The following is an 18,015-nucleotide window of genomic DNA, read 5'->3' as shown; positions in this document are numbered from 1 at the left end:
GGATGGAAGTATATCACAAATCTAGGGGCATCATTGAAGCAGAGCTTGAGTAAGGAATAGATTGAGAGGAATGGCTAATTTCTTTAGGTGGGTAGGAGGTGGAGGTAGAGTTGATGAGATGGGCAAAAGGTAGTGGCCAAATCGTTTTGTTTGTAGGCTATGTTAATAATTGTAATCTTTTTGATGTGAAATCTTTGGAAGATTTTAAGCAGGGAACTGAGATAACCAGGTGGGATCTGGAAGATTATTCTGACTACAGCAATAGAAATGGTTTAGAGGATGATGAAAGGATTGTGGGAGGCTATTTTGATAAACCACAGAGAAAGTTTATGAGCAGGCATTCCAGTAGAGCTGGAGAGAAGTGTATGGCGAGTTAATAGGATTTGATGATTGAATGTATAAATGAATCTAACAAAGTTATTGAATATCTATAACTTGCTATTCTCATTTTAATGAGAATAGAGTGGCAATAAAAAACAAGGTCTTTAAAAAATAAACAAGGTCTTTATCAGTTTGAAGTTGACTTTTTAGTCTACTACTAGAGGGAAGAAGAAAAAAGGGTTTGTGGCTTGATCATAGGTGAATAGTGGGTCAGTATTTCAAGAAGATCTCAAGAAAAAGTGGATTTGGTCAGAAGTATTGAATGCTAACGAGAAGGAATCGTTTCAGAGAGAATGGGACTGAAAACAGCATATAGAATGTCTGGTCACCTTTATCAGAGCAGTTTCATTTGAGTATTACAATAGAAAGGTAGATTGCAATGAGTTGAAGATGACACTTGGTTCATATCTAGTTACCTTCGAATTTTTACTGCTTCCATAAGACCACTGGTTTTCAAAGTTATGTATGTGTGCCTAGAAGATCACAGAGTAAGAAATGGAAATAGTTAAGCAAAAAAAGCAGAACAGGTCTAGCTCTTGCCTTTCCATTTTTTAGTTGGAGAAGTCCTGCTTTACATAATAGGGTTCTGACGATGTTTTATTTGTATAAAAAAATTCTCTTGATTAAAATTTTTAAGTTTTGAAGAAGCCACTATATTTTAAGATTTGGGAAAGAGAACTGCATATAATCTTTATACTCCATTGCCTAACACTTAATAAGCATCCAGTAAATGTTTCATTAAGATGAGAAGTATAAACAATGAGCATGGACTATTCTTTTAAGAGAAGAATGTACTCTTTCTTTGAAGAGAGGAGAGAAGATGGTGACTATAGCTAAAGAGGAATAGTTTAAGGGAGGTATTCTTACACTTAGAATTTAAGTATGTTTAGAAGTTGTAGCAAATGAGCCAGTAGAAGATGATAACTTTGAAAATATAGGCAAAGTTAAGAAGTAGGCATTGTTTATATACACCCTACTTTTTAGAACTCTTCTCAAACAATTTATAAAATTCCAGCAAGACTGTCCAGTTATTATGCTTTCTGGTATTCTTCATGATGCTACCTTGTATAGAAGTAGCAGAAGTTCATGCCAAGATGAAGGATTTTTTTAGGCCATAACTTACACATTCAGAGTCAGATCCTAGCATATTTGAACTCAGTCACTACTCAGACACTGTCAGCTGTTTCCTTCTCTCCTCAGTTGTCACTTTCCAGTTTAGAGTGCACTCTAGTTAACCTAATCAGCTTTCACTTAGTTCTTTCTGATTATGCTGTCCTTTGTATATGATGCTAGAAATATAGATCTAAGTCGTAAATCTTCAAACTTACAGATCATTCTGTAATTTTTCCTTAGTATCTTTTATATCTTTCAAATTTAAATATTTGGGGACAAGAAGGAGGTCTTTTATTTTGTTTCTGTCTCCTAATACAGAATATTTCTATTAACAAACAATTGCAAGCATGCTACCTGCATAGTGCTCCATTTTCTTAACCTGAGATTAAAGGGCATGAGTATCTTAACACGTTTCTGGATCTTGTATCTGCCTGCTCCTAATAAGATAAACTTGAATAAAAAGTTTTGTACTATTTCAATAAGAATAAGATTAAACAAAAAGAGCTTATTTTATATTTACTGCACATGGTTGTTTTTCCAAATGATTTGTTTAAATGCACTTAAAATTGTAGGTTATAGGTGAGGAATGACTAGCAGATGGAGTTGTTTTGTACCTGTTATATAATGTACCTGTGCCTGTTTCTGTAAGAAAAAAATATGTTAAATAGTAAAGTGAGTCAAAGATGTTACTGTGCAGTTTTCAAAATTATTACCATTATTTTATGTATTTCAGGTTTTAAGGAAGTCAGTGATCATTCAAAAGACACAGAAAGCTATGAGTATGATTTAATAGGAGTGACTGTTCACACAGGAACGGCAGATGGTGGGCACTATTATAGCTTCATCAGAGATATAGTCAATCCACATGCTTATAAAAACAACAAATGGTAAGTTTTAAGTATTTTGTTCTTGGGATTGAAAAAAATTTTTTCCTGTTTTTAGAGTATAAATTTATTATTGTTTTTGCTTTAGATATGTTTTCTGATTTTATTTCTCTAAAAACTTTCTCAGGCAGCCTGGGTGGCTCAGCGGTTTAGCGCCGCCTTCAGCCCAGGGTGTGATCCTAGATCCTGGAGACCCAGGATCGAGTCCCATGTCGAGCTCCCTACATGGAGCCTGCTTCTCTCTCTGCCTGTGTTCCCATGCGTCTCTCTCTCTTTCTCTCTCTCTCTCTCTCTCTGTCTTTCTCTCTGTCTCATGAATAAATAAATAAAATATCTTAAAAAAATAAAAATAAAATTAGAAAAGGAGGCAGTTTTTAAAGGATACGGACTTTCATTAGACAGTAGAAATCAGTTATTTTTACATTTCTTTTGAGTATTTGATGAATGTTTTCCTAAGAAAAACGAAACAAAGTTTTGCACTCAACTTTAGATTCATAAACAATATTGCACCTTCCAAATCTTTTCTTTGCTCACTCATTCAAGAGCTGCTTACTGAGTAACTCTAACCACTATAGGGTGCTTATGAGGTTCTTGTATATGACAATTTGAAGTTACCTGCGTGCTCCACTCTCTCCGCCTTACTTTTCCCTTTCCAACCTGAACATTATTTTATCATCTTTTATCAAGATAATGTTTGTAAGTCATTGCATCAGTGCTTAATAGCTGTTTTTAGTCTTCAGATGTTGTTAGGTAGAGTATCACGTATAGAAGCTATGTATCTAAGGTAGACATTGTTCTAAAAGTGTTAGGGATATTGCTTTGAATAAAATGTACATTGGTAAATGGATTTCCATTTCACAGAATAGTTGCATTGAACTCTTTAAGCCAACATGTCCATGGTGTCTTACCTTGTGTCCATTTGAATAAAATTCCATAAATCTGTTTTGAATCTATTTTGATTATAAATGTTGAGATGGTATCTTTATCTTTGGAAGTTCTTCCATCTCTTAATCTTTTCTGTCCAATAGCTGTACATGTTATGTTTATGCAAACTATTTCTTTGTTTTCATGAATTCTTCTGGTACTCCTAGTTTATAAATGGATTTATCAGATTTTAGGACAGTTACAATTAGTAAAATTATATTCCCAGTTTCTAATAGATTAGTGTTGTCAAAATAAGAACTTAGAGTTTATTTACCTCATTAAAAATAGTTTGCTCAAGTTTTATAATTTTGTCATTATGTAATATATTTTTATAATAAGCATAATAGTATGTATATACTTGATCAGGTACTTAGTATGTATGTAGTTGATCGACACTATGTACTCTGTTTTAGGTATCTTTTTAATGATGCTGAGGTAAAACCTTTTGATTCTGCTCAGCTGGCCTCTGAATGTTTTGGTGGAGAGATGACAGTAAGTTTTATTCAGAAGTTATAAATGGTTTGTGACTTTCCAAGTGATGTGCAGTATCATAAAATCCAGTGGCAGAACTACATAACTTTCCTTTAATTGCTATGATTAAATCTAAATTTCTTCAGTTATTTATTAGATGTCTCGTCTGTTTGGCATATATGCCAGACACTGGGAAATTCTTTTTAAATTATAATTTCTGCCTTCAACTAATTAAAAAGGTTAAAACTTAAAATTGAAAATAGTAGGATAGGAATTGAATGGCATTGTCATGCAACATGGTAAAAGTTGTCCACTTGAATGGGATTCAAGCAAAAAGAAGTTATTCTATTGAGTTGATATGAAAAATCTTTGTTGAAGAAATTGACTCGAGCTGAACTTCAAAGAATTACTCTTTCAGTGCTATCCTCCCCCCCCTCCAAAATAATAGCATCAGTCTGGTTACAGACTATTGACAGGATATACAGAGACTATCTTACCTGTTATATAATTAGCCCTAAGACATGAAAAAGACAATTAGGTTTGAGTAGTAGTGTTATAATAATAACGTAACTGCACTTCATAGGCATTTTAGCCAAGACCAATGTTCTGAGAACAGTTTTAAAATATGGTTTTGGGGATCCCTGGGTGGTGCAGCGGTTTAGCGCCTGCCTTTGGCCCAGGGCGCAATCCTGGAGACCCGGGATCGAATCCCACGTCGGGCTCCCAGTGCATGGAGCCTGCTTCTCCCTCTGCCTATGTCTCTGCCTCTCTCTCTCTCTCTCTCTGACTATCATAAATAAATAAAAATTAAAAAAATAAAAAAATAAAAAATGCTGTTTTGATTCTCATAAGTCAAGCATTAATCATTTCCATTTCACAGGTAAGCCCAAGTAAAGTTATTTTTCATTTTAATAACCATGTCTATTGTGAAATCACTGTTCACATTGTGGATTTTAATAAAGACCTTCCTTATTGCTCTTTGGTGCTTTTATGTACTACTTTGAGTAGAAAAGAAGTAGGCAAATTGCTAACACTTCAAAAATGGGTAGAAGGAAGAAATGAGTAAGTTGCTGATGTGCCATAATTAAAGTGATTGTATCTCTAGATATTATTCCTAGGATAGTTCCTCAAAAGGAAAAAAAAAGTAAAAAAGGGCAGCCCGGATGGCTTAGCTTAGCGCCGCCTTCAGCCCAGAGCATGATCCTGGAGACCCGGGATCAAGTCCCATGTTGGGCTCCCTGCATGGAGCCTGCTTCTCCCTCTGCCTGTGTCTCTGCCTCTCTCTCTCTCTCTCTCCTCTCTCTCTCTGTTTCTCATGAATAAATAAATAAAATCTTTTAAAAAAAGTAAAGAAACAAGTAAACTTTGCAAAGCTCTTCTCTTAAAAGTTAGTTCTTAAATTGCAAGTATATCTTATTATACTTTATATGTTTTATGGTAAAGTATCTTTAAAAATGTTTTGAATCAAAAAAAAAAAAATGTTTTGAATCTTTGTTTTTAGGTACAGTTGACCCTTAAACAATGTAGGAGTTAAAGGTGCCAGGCCCCTACAACAGTTGAAAATATGAGTATAACTTTTGTCTATTGATCAGAAGTCTTATTGATAACATGAACACACACAATTATTTTGAACACTCATACGTATCTTATATGTTACACTATATTGTATTCTTACAATAAAACTAGAGGAAAAAATGTTACTAAGAATATCATAAGGGAAAAAAAAAAAGAAAATCATAAGGAGGGACGACTGGATGGTTCAGTCGGATGGGCATCTAACTCTTGATTTTGGCTCAGGTCATGACCTCAGGGTCGTGAGAGCAAGCACCACATAGGGCTCTGTTCATCTGGGAGTCTGCTTGAGATTCTCTCCCTCTTCTCCCTCTGCCTTTCCTCCTACTCACCTCTCTAAAATAAATAAATCTTTTAAAATCAAAAGGAAAATATATTTATAGTACTCTTTCATATTTATTGGGGAAAAAAATCTGCCTTTAAGTGGACCTATGTTATTCAAGGGTCAAGGGTCAACTTTACTCTTAGTCAAAAACTTCTGTTAAGGATTTTTAATGAATGTAATACTATTAAAAATGTATAAAGTTACTATAAAGAATGAATTTAGCTGTTTATGGAATATTTCATATATAAATGTAACTGAGATAAATATATATTTTTTTTTTAAAGAAGGAAAACTTTTATTTTTTTAAACAGACCAAGACCTATGATTCTGTTACAGATAAATTTATGGATTTCTCCTTTGAAAAGGTAATCCTTTGTTTCATTGTAATTTACATTTTTTTCTTTCTTCCATATTATCTAATTTTATAGTTTGTCAAAATGAAAATAATTTTTTTTTCTTTGCCTCTTAAAGACACACAGTGCATATATGCTGTTTTACAAACGCATGGAACCAGAGGAAGAAAATGGCAAAGAATTCAAATTTGATGTTTCGTCAGAGTTACTAGAGGTATAACTTTAGCAATTTAAAGGCATGTTAAGTATTAATACAAGAAATAGAACTGCAGGAATAGGCTATGGCAGTGTTAGGATTTGTAATCCCGGGTAGACCTTAATGTTATTTGCTAATAGTCTTGGTAATACAGACATAGGACAGGTGCATATAAATTGAGTGAAACATAATTATTAGTCGACAGCCCGGGTGGCTCAGCGGTTTAGCACTGCCTTCAGCTCAGGGTGTGATCCTGGAGACCCGGGATCAAGTCCCCCATCAGACTCCCTGCATGGAGCCTGCTTCTCCCTCTGCCTGTGTCTCTGCCTCGCTCTCTCTGTCTCTCTCATGAATAAATAAAATCTTTTAAAAAAGAAAAGAATTATTAGTAACATTAAAGAAAAACAAGCAAAATGGTTGATGGAATTGGAGCAAGCTTTATCAGTTAACTTGTATGTGTGGTAATGTTCTTGGATTTTTGCTTCATGTTACATAGAAATGTACCATGTATTTGAAACACATTTAGGGGATCCCTGGGTGGCGCAGCGGTTTAGCGCCTGCCTTTGGCCCAGGGCCCGATCCTGGAGACCCGGGATCGAATCCCACATCGGGCTCCCGGTGCATGGAGCCTGCTCCTCCCTCTGCCTGTGTCTCTGCCTCTCTCTCTCTGTGTGACTATCATAAATAAATAAAAATTAAAAAAAAAAAAAGAAACGCATTTAAAATATGTATTAAATATTTTTTAAAAGTGTCTTTCTTGTCTGTAGTAATTAGGCTTTCTTTGTTTCATGATGTAATAAGTGATAACGTTACTTTAATGACTTAAGAGCTATAAAATATATTCACAACTCACTGTGTGTTGTATCAGTGTTACAAACTCAACCAAAAGTACAAACTAGGTACACCTACAGGTATACCTGATAAACATTTACTCTTCCATCTAAACAATTCAGCTTTTACTATCTGATTGATTACTTGATATTTGCACTGTTGTGATCAAGTCTTAAAACCAAGTAGGCTTTGTTCCCCAGACATACTTTTAACTGGTATCTTGCCTCCTCAGAATGTTACTGATAAACAGCCAAGAATATGATCGTCTTTTAAACCCCCTGCATTGCATTTACCAGCAAAATTAGGTGTTTCACTAGATTTCTTGTGAATGACCTAATCATGTTTAATGACAGCCTAGCTCACTTGTGAAGTGAAATGAAATTTCATATAAAACTTTCATGAAAAAAGAAAACTTTAATGATGTATATTCTTTACATTAATGGTTCTGAGACTCCTATTCTCAAAATTTTTATATTCTTAAAAAATACTGAGAACCTTGAGTTTAATAAATTAGTTTTAATGCCATATCTATTTACCATATTAAAAACAAAACAAATTTTAAAATTTATGTTTATTTAAAAATAACGAAAATTAAGCCATGACATGCTAATATAAATACCATTTTATGAAAAAAAAAAAAAACTTTTTCAGAACAAAACCATTCCGTGAGGAAAGTGGTGCTGTTTTGTGTTTGTAAATCTTCTTAATATCTGATTTAATAGACAACAGTTGGAGTCTCATAATAGCTGTTTGCATTTGCTCTGTTGTGATCTCATTCATCATTTAGCCTCTGAAAAACTCCATTGTATGCTCAGGAGAGAATGCTAATATAAAAGGGCAAATAGCATCAGGATTTTATTTTAAAAATGGGTTTGAGCTTATATATACCCTAAAATGGCCACTGGTACCCTCATAGGTCTCTGAACCATTCTTTGAGAACCACTGATACATGTTTGTGACAAAAGGGAATCCCGGACTTTTGCTCTACTTTAACAAGAAAATCAAATTGAACACTATTTAGAATATTCTTGATTGAAGATCTAAACCAACCACTGTTTTTCCCTATCATCATTTTAGCTTACTAATGGAAAAAGAGTTTGCCTGCATATACCTTTTACTAAAAATATTAAAGTATAATAATACTGTTATTTACTATTAACATAGATTTTAGGTATAATCTGAAGTGTGGCCCTTTATATGTACAGTTAAAATATAGCTAGGAGCAGACTTTCCCAAATAATAAATAGGAAATTTAGAACCATAAACTTATTTTTAGGGAGTTTATTTATTTATATATGTATGCATTTATTTATTTAAATATTTATTTATTTGAGAGTTGAAGGGGAGGCAGAGGGAGAGGGAGAGAGAATCCCAAAGAGACTCCCTGCTAAGTGTGGAGCAGGGCTTCATCTCACGACCCCAACATCATGATCTGAGCTGAAATCAAGAATCGGATATTTAGCCAACTGAGCCACTCATGCATCCTAGAACCATAAAATTTATTAAGCTAACATTATAAATTGTAATGACTTATGGATAAAACAAAATGCTCAGAAAGGGTAGTTGATTGGAATTGCAGGGGAAAATGATTAGGACATAGTTCAGATTAAGCTTAAACTGAGACTTGAAAGTTAGTGAAGACTTAATTACATGAAAGGGTACTCCAGGCAAAGAAACGATTATGTATCAATTCCCTTAGTAAAGACATAGATTATTGGCATGTTTTAGGAGCTAAAAAATGACCTCTGAGGCTGTGATGATAGTAAGTGCAATGAAATATGGTCCACGATGAAGTTAAATGGGTGTATAGGAAATACCTGTAGTGCAGTAATTTTCACACTTAAACACATCCACGTGGCTACACATATGTTGTATTGATAAAATGTTTAAAAAGGATACTCAAAAAACAAGATGAATATTTCTGTAGGACAGAAATGGAACAGAAATAAAAGCATTGAGTCTGGTGGAAACCACAAAATTTACCAGGCTTAGGTACAAATTAGATAATGGTGGCCAAAAGTTCTTGAGAGGTAAAGGAGACGAAAATTGTGACATAGGATCTAGAGCTAAACTCCTGGATGGAAGTGAAAAGCTTGGAATGGGACTCCATTGCTATGAGAAAGCACTGATGGGTGAAGGCTGTCAAACTGTTTTTGAGGCCACAGGTTTCTAGAAAGCTGTGTGCATAGAAATGCAAGAAGACTAAGAACTCTGAAGCAGTCCATTCAGTGACTAGGTCTGTATCTGTGTGAAGCAGGAGCCCTAATACATGATTATAAGACCTGGTGCTGGGCTACAGTAGTAGGCTGGGAGGCCGGGAGTAGTTGAAAATATTTAGGAGGGATAAATAAAGGCAGTAATATCAATAATCAGAATATAAATTTGTTCCAGATAAAAATAATTTGGGTAGCCTGGGTGGCTCAGGGTTTTAGCACCGCCTTCAGCCCAGGGCGCGATCCTGGAGACCCAGGGTCGAGTCCCACATCGGGCTCCCTGCATGGAGCCTGCTTCTCCCTCTGCCTGTGTCTCTGCCTCTCTCTCTGTGTCTCTCATGAATAAATAAATAAAATCTTTAAAAAAAATAATTTTATGGAATTCTAATTTAGAGCATGTTTAAGATATTCAGAGAGCTAAAAGAACACAAAAACTAAGGTCAGCAGAGCAGTTATATAAGGCTCACATTAGAAATAATCTTTTTTCATAATTGTTACAGAAGATTAAAAAGGAAATAACATGATTTAGGTCTGCCAATCTGAATTGTTTTTATTTTGCCAGTTATTGAACATAACCTTTTTCATAACCTGTTTTCATCAAAGTGGAACACAACATAACTGTATTCATTTATATATTTGCTCTTCAGACAGATGGGATTTCAGACTCTTACTTTCAAAATCTTTATAATTGTATTTTTAAAGAACTGCGATTGTTTGAGGTAGCCAGATACATGATGATAAACTAGAGCAGGCTTAGTAACTATTTTCGTATTCCACATAGCTGGGAAAGAACCAGCATGAATTACAAGTGCCTGTATTTTTTGGTTTTTTGTTTCTTTTAGAGAAAATCTGGTTTTGTCTTTAAAAAAAAATACTTATAAAATGTTATAAGCAAATGCTTTCTGATATCTAATGTTAACCATTTTCTTTTTCTTCAGTGGATTTGGCATGATAACATGCAGTTTCTTCAAGACAAAAACATTTTTGAACATACATATTTTGGGTAAGTTTAGTAAATTTAGTAATAGATTTTTTTGTTACACATTTAAAACAAATTTATTCTGTAAGAATTGTAACTTATTATTTTTAAATTCTAGGTTTATGTGGCAGTTATGTAGTTGTATTCCCAGTACATTACCAGATCCCAAAGCTGTGTCCCTAATGACAGCAAAGGTAAGATATAAGCCTTAGATAGATTTTTCATAATTGACTACTTTAAGATAATTTTTAAATTTGTTTTTGCTAAATGGTATCTTTTCTTACAGTTAAGCACCTCCTTTGTCCTAGAAACATTTATACATTCAAAAGAAAAGGTATGTGTTTTGTTTTGTGAATTTCTGTCATTTACCAGGTGGCTTTTGGTTTTCTTTATCTTAAGCTCAGAAGTCCATGCCTTAAATGAATTTTTTTTCTTTCTTTTCTTTTTTTTTTTTTTTAGCCCACCATGCTTCAGTGGATTGAACTGTTGACCAAACAATTTAATAATAGTCAAGCAGCTTGTGAGGTGAGGTGAAATAATTAAACAAACAATGCATAGCTTAAGCTGCACTTTTTAATTTTCTTTTATTCTTAGATGCTACAGCAAAATCTATTATATATTTACATTATTATAAATCATAGGAATCCCAGTGTAAGTTGTTCCCTAAAATACTTAACAGCTGAGGTTATAATTTGTTTTGTCCATTACATTGATTAAATAATTGGGCTATTTTGAGTAATGCTGCTGTGAACATTTATGTACAAATATTTGTGTGGACATACATTTTCAGTTCTTTTGGTTATCTACCTAGGAGTAGAATTCCTGAGTCATAGAATCATTCTAGGTTTAAATATAGAAAGTTCAAAAGACTACCAGATATTTCTTAACTAATTGTGGGTATTATCAGAAAATACTTGAAAATAGTATCTTCCTTCCCTCCCCTAGATAAAAATGCATATATCCCAGTCTATCAGTTTATGTCCAGTTTTATCTTCTGTATTATGTTCTAATACATCCGTATAATAATATATCCCTAAGAATAATCTGCTCACACGTAATGATCACTTAACCCTCTTGCCACCTTAACATTGTTTTATCATTTTTTGATTAGCTCCCAAAGTGGTGGTATAAGCCTAGAATTTCTAGGAATGCAAATCTTAAAAATTTCCAGAGGTGGGGATAACATAGTGTGTAGTAGATGAAATTAATTGAAGAACTTTTTCTTGTATAGAAGGTTATCTGATTTTGCCTTCGAGCGATGAAATTGGAGAATTTGATCATTGTAGATTTCAAACACAAATCCATAATTTTTTAAAACTTTGTAATATTTCAATAAAAAGCACAAAAGTAGGAAGATAAAGAACTCTCAGGTACCTATTGCCCAATTTTCAACAAACAGTAACATTGTTTTGTTCTCATCTATTGCTATCTCCCATGCCTGTTTTCAGCTGAAGTGTCTAAAAGCAAGCCCAGATAGCATATCATACATCCATAAATACTGAGTATGTATCTCTAATGAGAACTTTAAAAAAATACATATAACCATGATTTCACTCACTCCTTGTAAAATTAGAAGTGATTCCTTTAACATCCAGTACTCATTTTGTGTTCACTTTTCTCTGTCTAAAAAATGTTTGTTTGTTTGTTTGTTTGTTTGTTTGGCTTCTTTGAATTAGTATTCAAACAAGGACCACATTTCACTATTGTCGGTAAATTAGCTTTCATCTAGAACAGTTACTTTTTTTTCCCCCCTCTTTGCTACTTTGTCATTTGATCTGCAGAATTCTCCACATGCTTGCTTTGACTGATTGTATCCTCCTGGTGTTAGTTAACAAGTTCCTCTACTCCCCTCCCTCTTAGTGACTTTTTTTAAAGCTATTTGATCCAGAATGTTGATTAGGTCATAATTTGTTGTATTTTTTGTTTGTTTTTATTTATAAGTTGCCACTTCAGTTTTTTGGTTTTTGTTTTGTTTTTACTAAAGATTGGCCTCCAGAACTCTCTCAAAGAGTTAAAATTCCCTACAGTCGTCAATGATTGTGTGTATACACATAGTAAAATTCAGTATAGGAGTTAAATATGTGATAAAGAGATATCTTGAAATCAATAAAAAATTGTTTTAACATGAAGGATGTTTTTTGGGGGCACGTGGATTCCTCAGTCGGTTAAGTCGGTTAATGCAGATATGACTCTTTTGATTTTGGCTCAAGTCATGATGTCAGAGTTGTGAGATCGAGCCCCATGTCTGTGCTGCACTGGTTTGGAGCCTGCTTAAGAATCCCTGTCTTGCCTCCTCCCACACTGTTCTCTCTCTTTCTCTCAAAAAATGGGGGGAGGTGTGTTTTTTGTTACGAAGAGAGCATAATTTCTTCTTAAAGAAAATCCTACTCAGATCATATATTGATAGGAACAAAAGGTTCTGCAGTGTGGTATCTTTGAGGACTAAGAGGAAAATAGTATTTCATTTTATTATGTTAAGGACTGTAGGTTGCCATCATGCAGGGTTATACTGTGATTTAATGCCATTCGTGGAATTCTGTAATGAGATGACCCTGATAATGACTTTAGGTATTTTAGTATTAGACATTTTTTTTTTTTTTAAGATTTATTTACTTTCTTAGAGCATGCCTAAGCAGGGGGGGAGGGACAGAAGGAGACAATCTCAAACAGACTCCCCACTGAGCATGGAGGCCTACTCAAGGCTCGATCCTATGACCCCAAGGTATGACCTGAGCTGAAAGCAAGAGTCAGATGCTTAGCCAACTGAGCCACCCAGGTCCCCCTAGAGTTTTAGACTTTCTAACAGTGGAAGAATCTGTTTTGGTAAGAACTTAATAATTGAAGCATTGACTAGAAGTAAAACCTTTGTGTGATTTTTTTTTTTTTTTTAATCCAACAAGTATTGGTTGAAGGTTAATATCACACTATTTTTTTTTTACAGTGGTTTTTGGACCGTATGGCTGATGATGACTGGTGGCCAATGCAGATCCTAATTAAGTGCCCTAATCAAATTGTGAGACAGGTAAGAAAAAATTTATTTGAAAAAGAAATGGCTTTCAAGGTAATAATTCTAAATCTGCTTGTGAGTATATTTTAACCCAGCATTGAAAGTAGTTAGAAAAGATTGACCTCTTACCATAAAAGTCATTTTGCGGGATCCCTGGGTGGCGCAGCGGTTTGGCGCCTGCCTTTGGCCCAGGGCGCGATCCTGGAGACCCAGGATCGAATCCCACATCAGGCTCCCAGTGCATGGAGCCTGCTTCTCCCTCTGCCTATGTCTCTGCCTCTCTCTCTCTCTCTCTCTGTGACTATCATAAAATAAAAAAAAATAAAAATAAAAAAAATTTAAAAAAAAAAAGTCATTTTGCTATTGTTTCATAGCAAATCACCTTTTAGCAAACCAACTATCTTTCTAACCAAGTGATTAAAATCATTAACATTTCCTGGTTATAGGAAGGTAGGTATGTGCCTTTTCTCTCATTTCCTTCTATCTCTGCTTAATGAATTGTACTGATTCTTTTTCAGAATCTTAGATATTCTAACCATGGTAGGGTACTGTAATGACCTTGAAAGTTAAATGAACAGGATATGACATTTCTGTGAGAGATTCTGAACTCTCAAATGAATCAATTTGTTTTCCTTAAATCATTGGAAAAATCAGATGAGAAAAATGTAAATATTATTTTATATTCACTTATGATACAGAACAAAAATTTAATCTGAAAATGCTACTTTTCAGTTACTACTAAGATAAAAAACACACCATATAATTCATCAAGACCTTTCACAGTGTAAAATTTAGTGGTTGTTAGCATATCCCCAAACTGTGCGACCATTATCTAATTTTATAACACCCCTAGAGAAATTCTGTACCTATTAACCATCACTGCCCTTTTTATACTGTCCCTTCTTTCCAGCCACTAATGGCAGCCACTAGTCTACTTTTTGTCTCTGTGGATTTGCCTATTTAATGATAAATGGAGTCACACAGTGTGTGTGATCTTTTGTGATCGGTCTCTTTGAGCAATGTTTTCATGGTTTATCCATGTCATGTATATGTGTTCTTTTCACTTTATTGCTAAATTATATTCCATTGAATGGACATACTAAATATTTATTCATTCGGCAGTTGATGCATGTTTGGGATGTGTCCCTTTTAGGGCTATTTTTGAATAATGGTGCTGTGAATATTTATGTACAAATACTTGTGTGGACATAGGTTTTTCAGTTCTTTTGGTTATCTACCTAGGAGTTGAATTCCTGAGTCATAGAGTCATTCTAGGTTTAACATTTTAGGAACACTTAACTGTCTTTCATGATGTCTCCACAGTTTACATCCCTACCAGAAATCTGTGAGCATTCCTGTTTTTACTACATCTTATTTAGCATTTGTTACTGTCTTTTTGATTTTAGCTATCCTAATGAGTGTGAAGTAGTATGTAATTGTGGCTTTGGTTTGCATTTCCCTAATAATTAATGATAGTGAACATCTTTTAATTTGCTTACTGGCCATTTATTTGTAGATCTTATTTAGAGAACTCCCATCTCTTTTTATTTTTTAATTTTTATATATTTTTTAAGATTCTATTTATTCATTCATGAGAGACACACAGAGAGGCAGAGACACTGGCAGAGGGAGAACCAGGCTCCATGCAGGGAGCCCGATGTGGGACTTGATCCTGGGAGTCTAGGATCATGCCCTGAGCTGAAAGCAGGCACCAAACCACTGAGCCACCCAGGGATCCCCTCCCATCTCTTTTTAATCGATGTTTCTCTCAGATAAACCTAAATCATATTTCCTTCTCCTACTCATTGAATTCTGGCAAAAGATTGGGATGCCTAGATGGCTCAGCTGTTGAGCATGTGCCTTTGGCTCAGGGCATGATCCTGGAGGTCCGGGATCAAATCCCACATCAGGCTTCCTGCGTGGAGCCTGCTTTTCTCTCTGCCTGTGTCTTTGCCTCTCTTTCTCTGTGTCTCTCATGAATAAATAAATCTCTAAAAAAATTAAAAAAAAAAAAGAATTTTGGCAAAAGATAATCTATGGGGGAAAATAGAAATGTGTGGCAGAGAATTTTGAAACATGTTAAGTTTTTAGTATCTTTGGTACCTGGTATAAGTTGGCTCTTTTCCTTTTTAGATGTTTCAGCGTTTGTGTATCCATGTGATTCAGAGACTCAGACCTGTGCATGCTCATCTTTATCTACAGCCAGGAATGGAAGATGGGTAAGAAGTACCTTTTTTGAGCATTTTAAGCTTTTTAATGACTGCCTACAGAGTATTTTAAATACCCACATGGAAATATTTAGGTTCAAGGCACCTGGGTGGCTTAGTTTGTTAATCATCTACTTTCAGCTCAGGTAATGATCTCAGAATCCTGGAATCGAGCTCCACATCAGGTTCCCTGCTCAGTGGGGAGTCTGCTTCTCCCTCTCCCTCTGCCCTTCCCCCAGTCTGCTTATGTTCATTCTCTCTTAAATAAAATCTCTTAAAAAAAAAAATATTTAAGTTCTTCTATTTTAAAGTCTGTAATAATGTAAATCAAGAAGAAAAAACATTATTGTTTATTTTTAATTAAGTGCCTCAAAATGCTCTACAAATAACTTCATGACTTAGTCTTTTTGTTTGGATTGATTTAGCCAGATACCATAATTAGAATCCACCTACTTAAATTACTACAATTGGTTTTCATTATAAAAGGATGAAAGAAATTTAATTGTTTTTTTTTTCTATTTTTATTTATTTATTCATGAGAGAGAGAGAGGCAGAAACACAGGCAGAGGGAGAAACAGGCTCCACACAGGGAGCCTGATATGGGACTCAATCCCAGGTCTCCAGGATCAGGCCCTGGACTGAAGGTGGTGTTAAACCGCTGCTGAGCCACCCAGGCTGCCTGAAATTTAGGTTTTTAAGGATATTTCTCTTCCTAGAATATCTTTTCACAGAGTTAATACTGTTTCTAAGGTATATTAAATTGTGTTTTCAGGTCAGATGACATGGATGCCTCAGTAGAAGATATTGGTGGTCGTTCCTGTGTCACTCGATTTGTGAGAACTCTGTTACTAATTATGGAACATGGTGTAAAACCTCACAGTAAACATCTTACAGAGTATTTTGCCTTCCTTTATGAATTTGCCAAAATGGGTGAAGAAGAGGTAAGGCTATATCTTGTTTCTCTCTGGGATTATATACCTATTTTCAATATTTAAAACTTAATTGTTTTTGTTTTATATTTTTAAATCAATGTTTTCATTTTTAGAGCCAGTTTTTGCTTTCCTTGCAAGCCATATCTACAATGGTACATTTTTACATGGGAACCAAAGGGCCTGAAAATGTAAGTATAACTGTCTCTCTCATATTGGGGATTTAGGGAGCCATGTTTTCAAGTTTGTATCATAGAAGATCATTAGATATAAGATCCCTTTAAAGTCCCTTCCAGTGCTGATAGTAGGTAATTTTAAGGGTCTTAGATTGGTTGATATTTTTAATGGATATAGCAGGAGAATAATCAAGTGATCAATTTCTTTAGCAAGGCCCTGGAGCATAAATTTAGGTAAAATGGCCACCACCCACTTTGATGTCATATCAGTAGCTTGCTGTTTCAGTGACCGTTTTTACTGGCCATATTTTTAAGTTCTTGCTATTGAGGTTGTCACAGTTTTCCTAAAATTTAAGTATCCTAGTCTATTTATAATATTTAAGCATGACATGAACTTTGTGTTGTCTTTAGTAACCACCTTGGCTTATGCTCTATTTATACTATCTTATTTAACCCTATCTCAACTCTGAGGTGTAAATACTATTGTTAGGTCCATTTTACAGATCAGGAACTTGAGGCATAAAGAGGTTAACTTGTTTCAGATTACAGTGAGTTGGTCTTTGATCTTTGGTCAGATTCCTGAGCTAAACTATTAACCATTATATTGTAATGCTTCTCAGAATGTGGACTTCTCCTGTCTAATTCCTGCATAAAAAGCTACCTGTTTAGACTGCTTTTCTTTTGCTTTGTTAAATCATAAAATCATTTCTGTCTCTTGAATTTGAAAGCAATAGAAGTCTTTGGAAGACTTGTTTGGATTATCTGAATACTGCAAATAAGGATACTTTGTGTAACTTGCATTTTTACTGAATAGAAAAACTGTCTTATAATGCTTCTATAAAATTTGATCCTGTTTTATCTTCCAAAGTACCTGCCTATAAGAAAAAAAATATATTGAAAGATGTATACCTCTGTGAGGTGTAAATAGTCATAGTATTGAGAATCATGTTCTTTACAGTTCTGCTTGCTACATCTAAAATTGTCCTGAATGATGTTTAGTCAGAGTTAGGCCTTTGATTGGTTGTTCTTCATGGTACGTACTCCTACCCTGAGTAGACTGTGAAACAGTCAAGTTATTCTTGCTTCAAGATAATTCAATTTTAATATATTCGTTTTAACATTTTGTTCTAGCCTCAAGTTGAAGTGTTGTCCGAGGAAGAGGGGGAAGAAGAGGAGGAGGAAGAAGATATTCTTTCCCTGGCAGAAGAAAAATACAGGCCGGCTGCCCTGGAAAAAATGATAGCTTTAGTTGCTCTGTTGGTTGAACAGTCTCGCTCAGAAAGGTGAAATGTTTCAACATTCAAAATGGTTAAAGCATGTTTGATTTTACTCCTTTTACCTAATTGTTTTATCACTAATTTTGTTACATAATTCCTTTTCAATAATACCACTATTTATCAACTCTTGTGGCATAAGTATTTCAGTCCTTTGTATGAGATGACTTTGTACCTCTG

General features: G+C 34.6%; 1 protein-coding gene across 4 annotated transcripts in view; it reads left to right on the top strand.

The window, feature by feature from the left end:
• The window catches only part of USP34 (ubiquitin specific peptidase 34), a 246,821-nt gene that overhangs the window by 195,027 nt on the left and 33,779 nt on the right, over positions 1 to 18,015 (top strand). For all 4 annotated transcript variants that reach the window (XR_005987998.1, XM_041756567.1, XM_041756568.1 and 1 more), the window contains 13 exons: positions 2,228 to 2,381; positions 3,716 to 3,794; positions 5,982 to 6,035; positions 6,142 to 6,237; positions 10,202 to 10,266; positions 10,361 to 10,436; positions 10,529 to 10,576; positions 10,702 to 10,767; positions 13,184 to 13,264; positions 15,383 to 15,468; positions 16,229 to 16,397; positions 16,502 to 16,576; positions 17,693 to 17,844. Coding sequence is in view for 3 of the 4 variants with exons in the window: in XM_041756567.1 (XP_041612501.1) it covers positions 2,228 to 2,381; positions 3,716 to 3,794; positions 5,982 to 6,035; positions 6,142 to 6,237; positions 10,202 to 10,266; positions 10,361 to 10,436; positions 10,529 to 10,576; positions 10,702 to 10,767; positions 13,184 to 13,264; positions 15,383 to 15,468; positions 16,229 to 16,397; positions 16,502 to 16,576; positions 17,693 to 17,844 (1,201 nt within the window). In the remaining variant the exon portion in view is untranslated. The remainder of the gene's footprint in view (positions 1 to 2,227; positions 2,382 to 3,715; positions 3,795 to 5,981; positions 6,036 to 6,141; positions 6,238 to 10,201; positions 10,267 to 10,360; positions 10,437 to 10,528; positions 10,577 to 10,701; positions 10,768 to 13,183; positions 13,265 to 15,382; positions 15,469 to 16,228; positions 16,398 to 16,501; positions 16,577 to 17,692; positions 17,845 to 18,015) is intronic.

The sequence above is a fragment of the Vulpes lagopus genome, chromosome 5 (genome assembly GCF_018345385.1).
Source record: "Vulpes lagopus strain Blue_001 chromosome 5, ASM1834538v1, whole genome shotgun sequence".
Taxonomy (NCBI): Eukaryota; Metazoa; Chordata; class Mammalia; order Carnivora; family Canidae; genus Vulpes; species Vulpes lagopus.
This window is presented reverse-complemented; position numbering and strand designations above follow the sequence as displayed.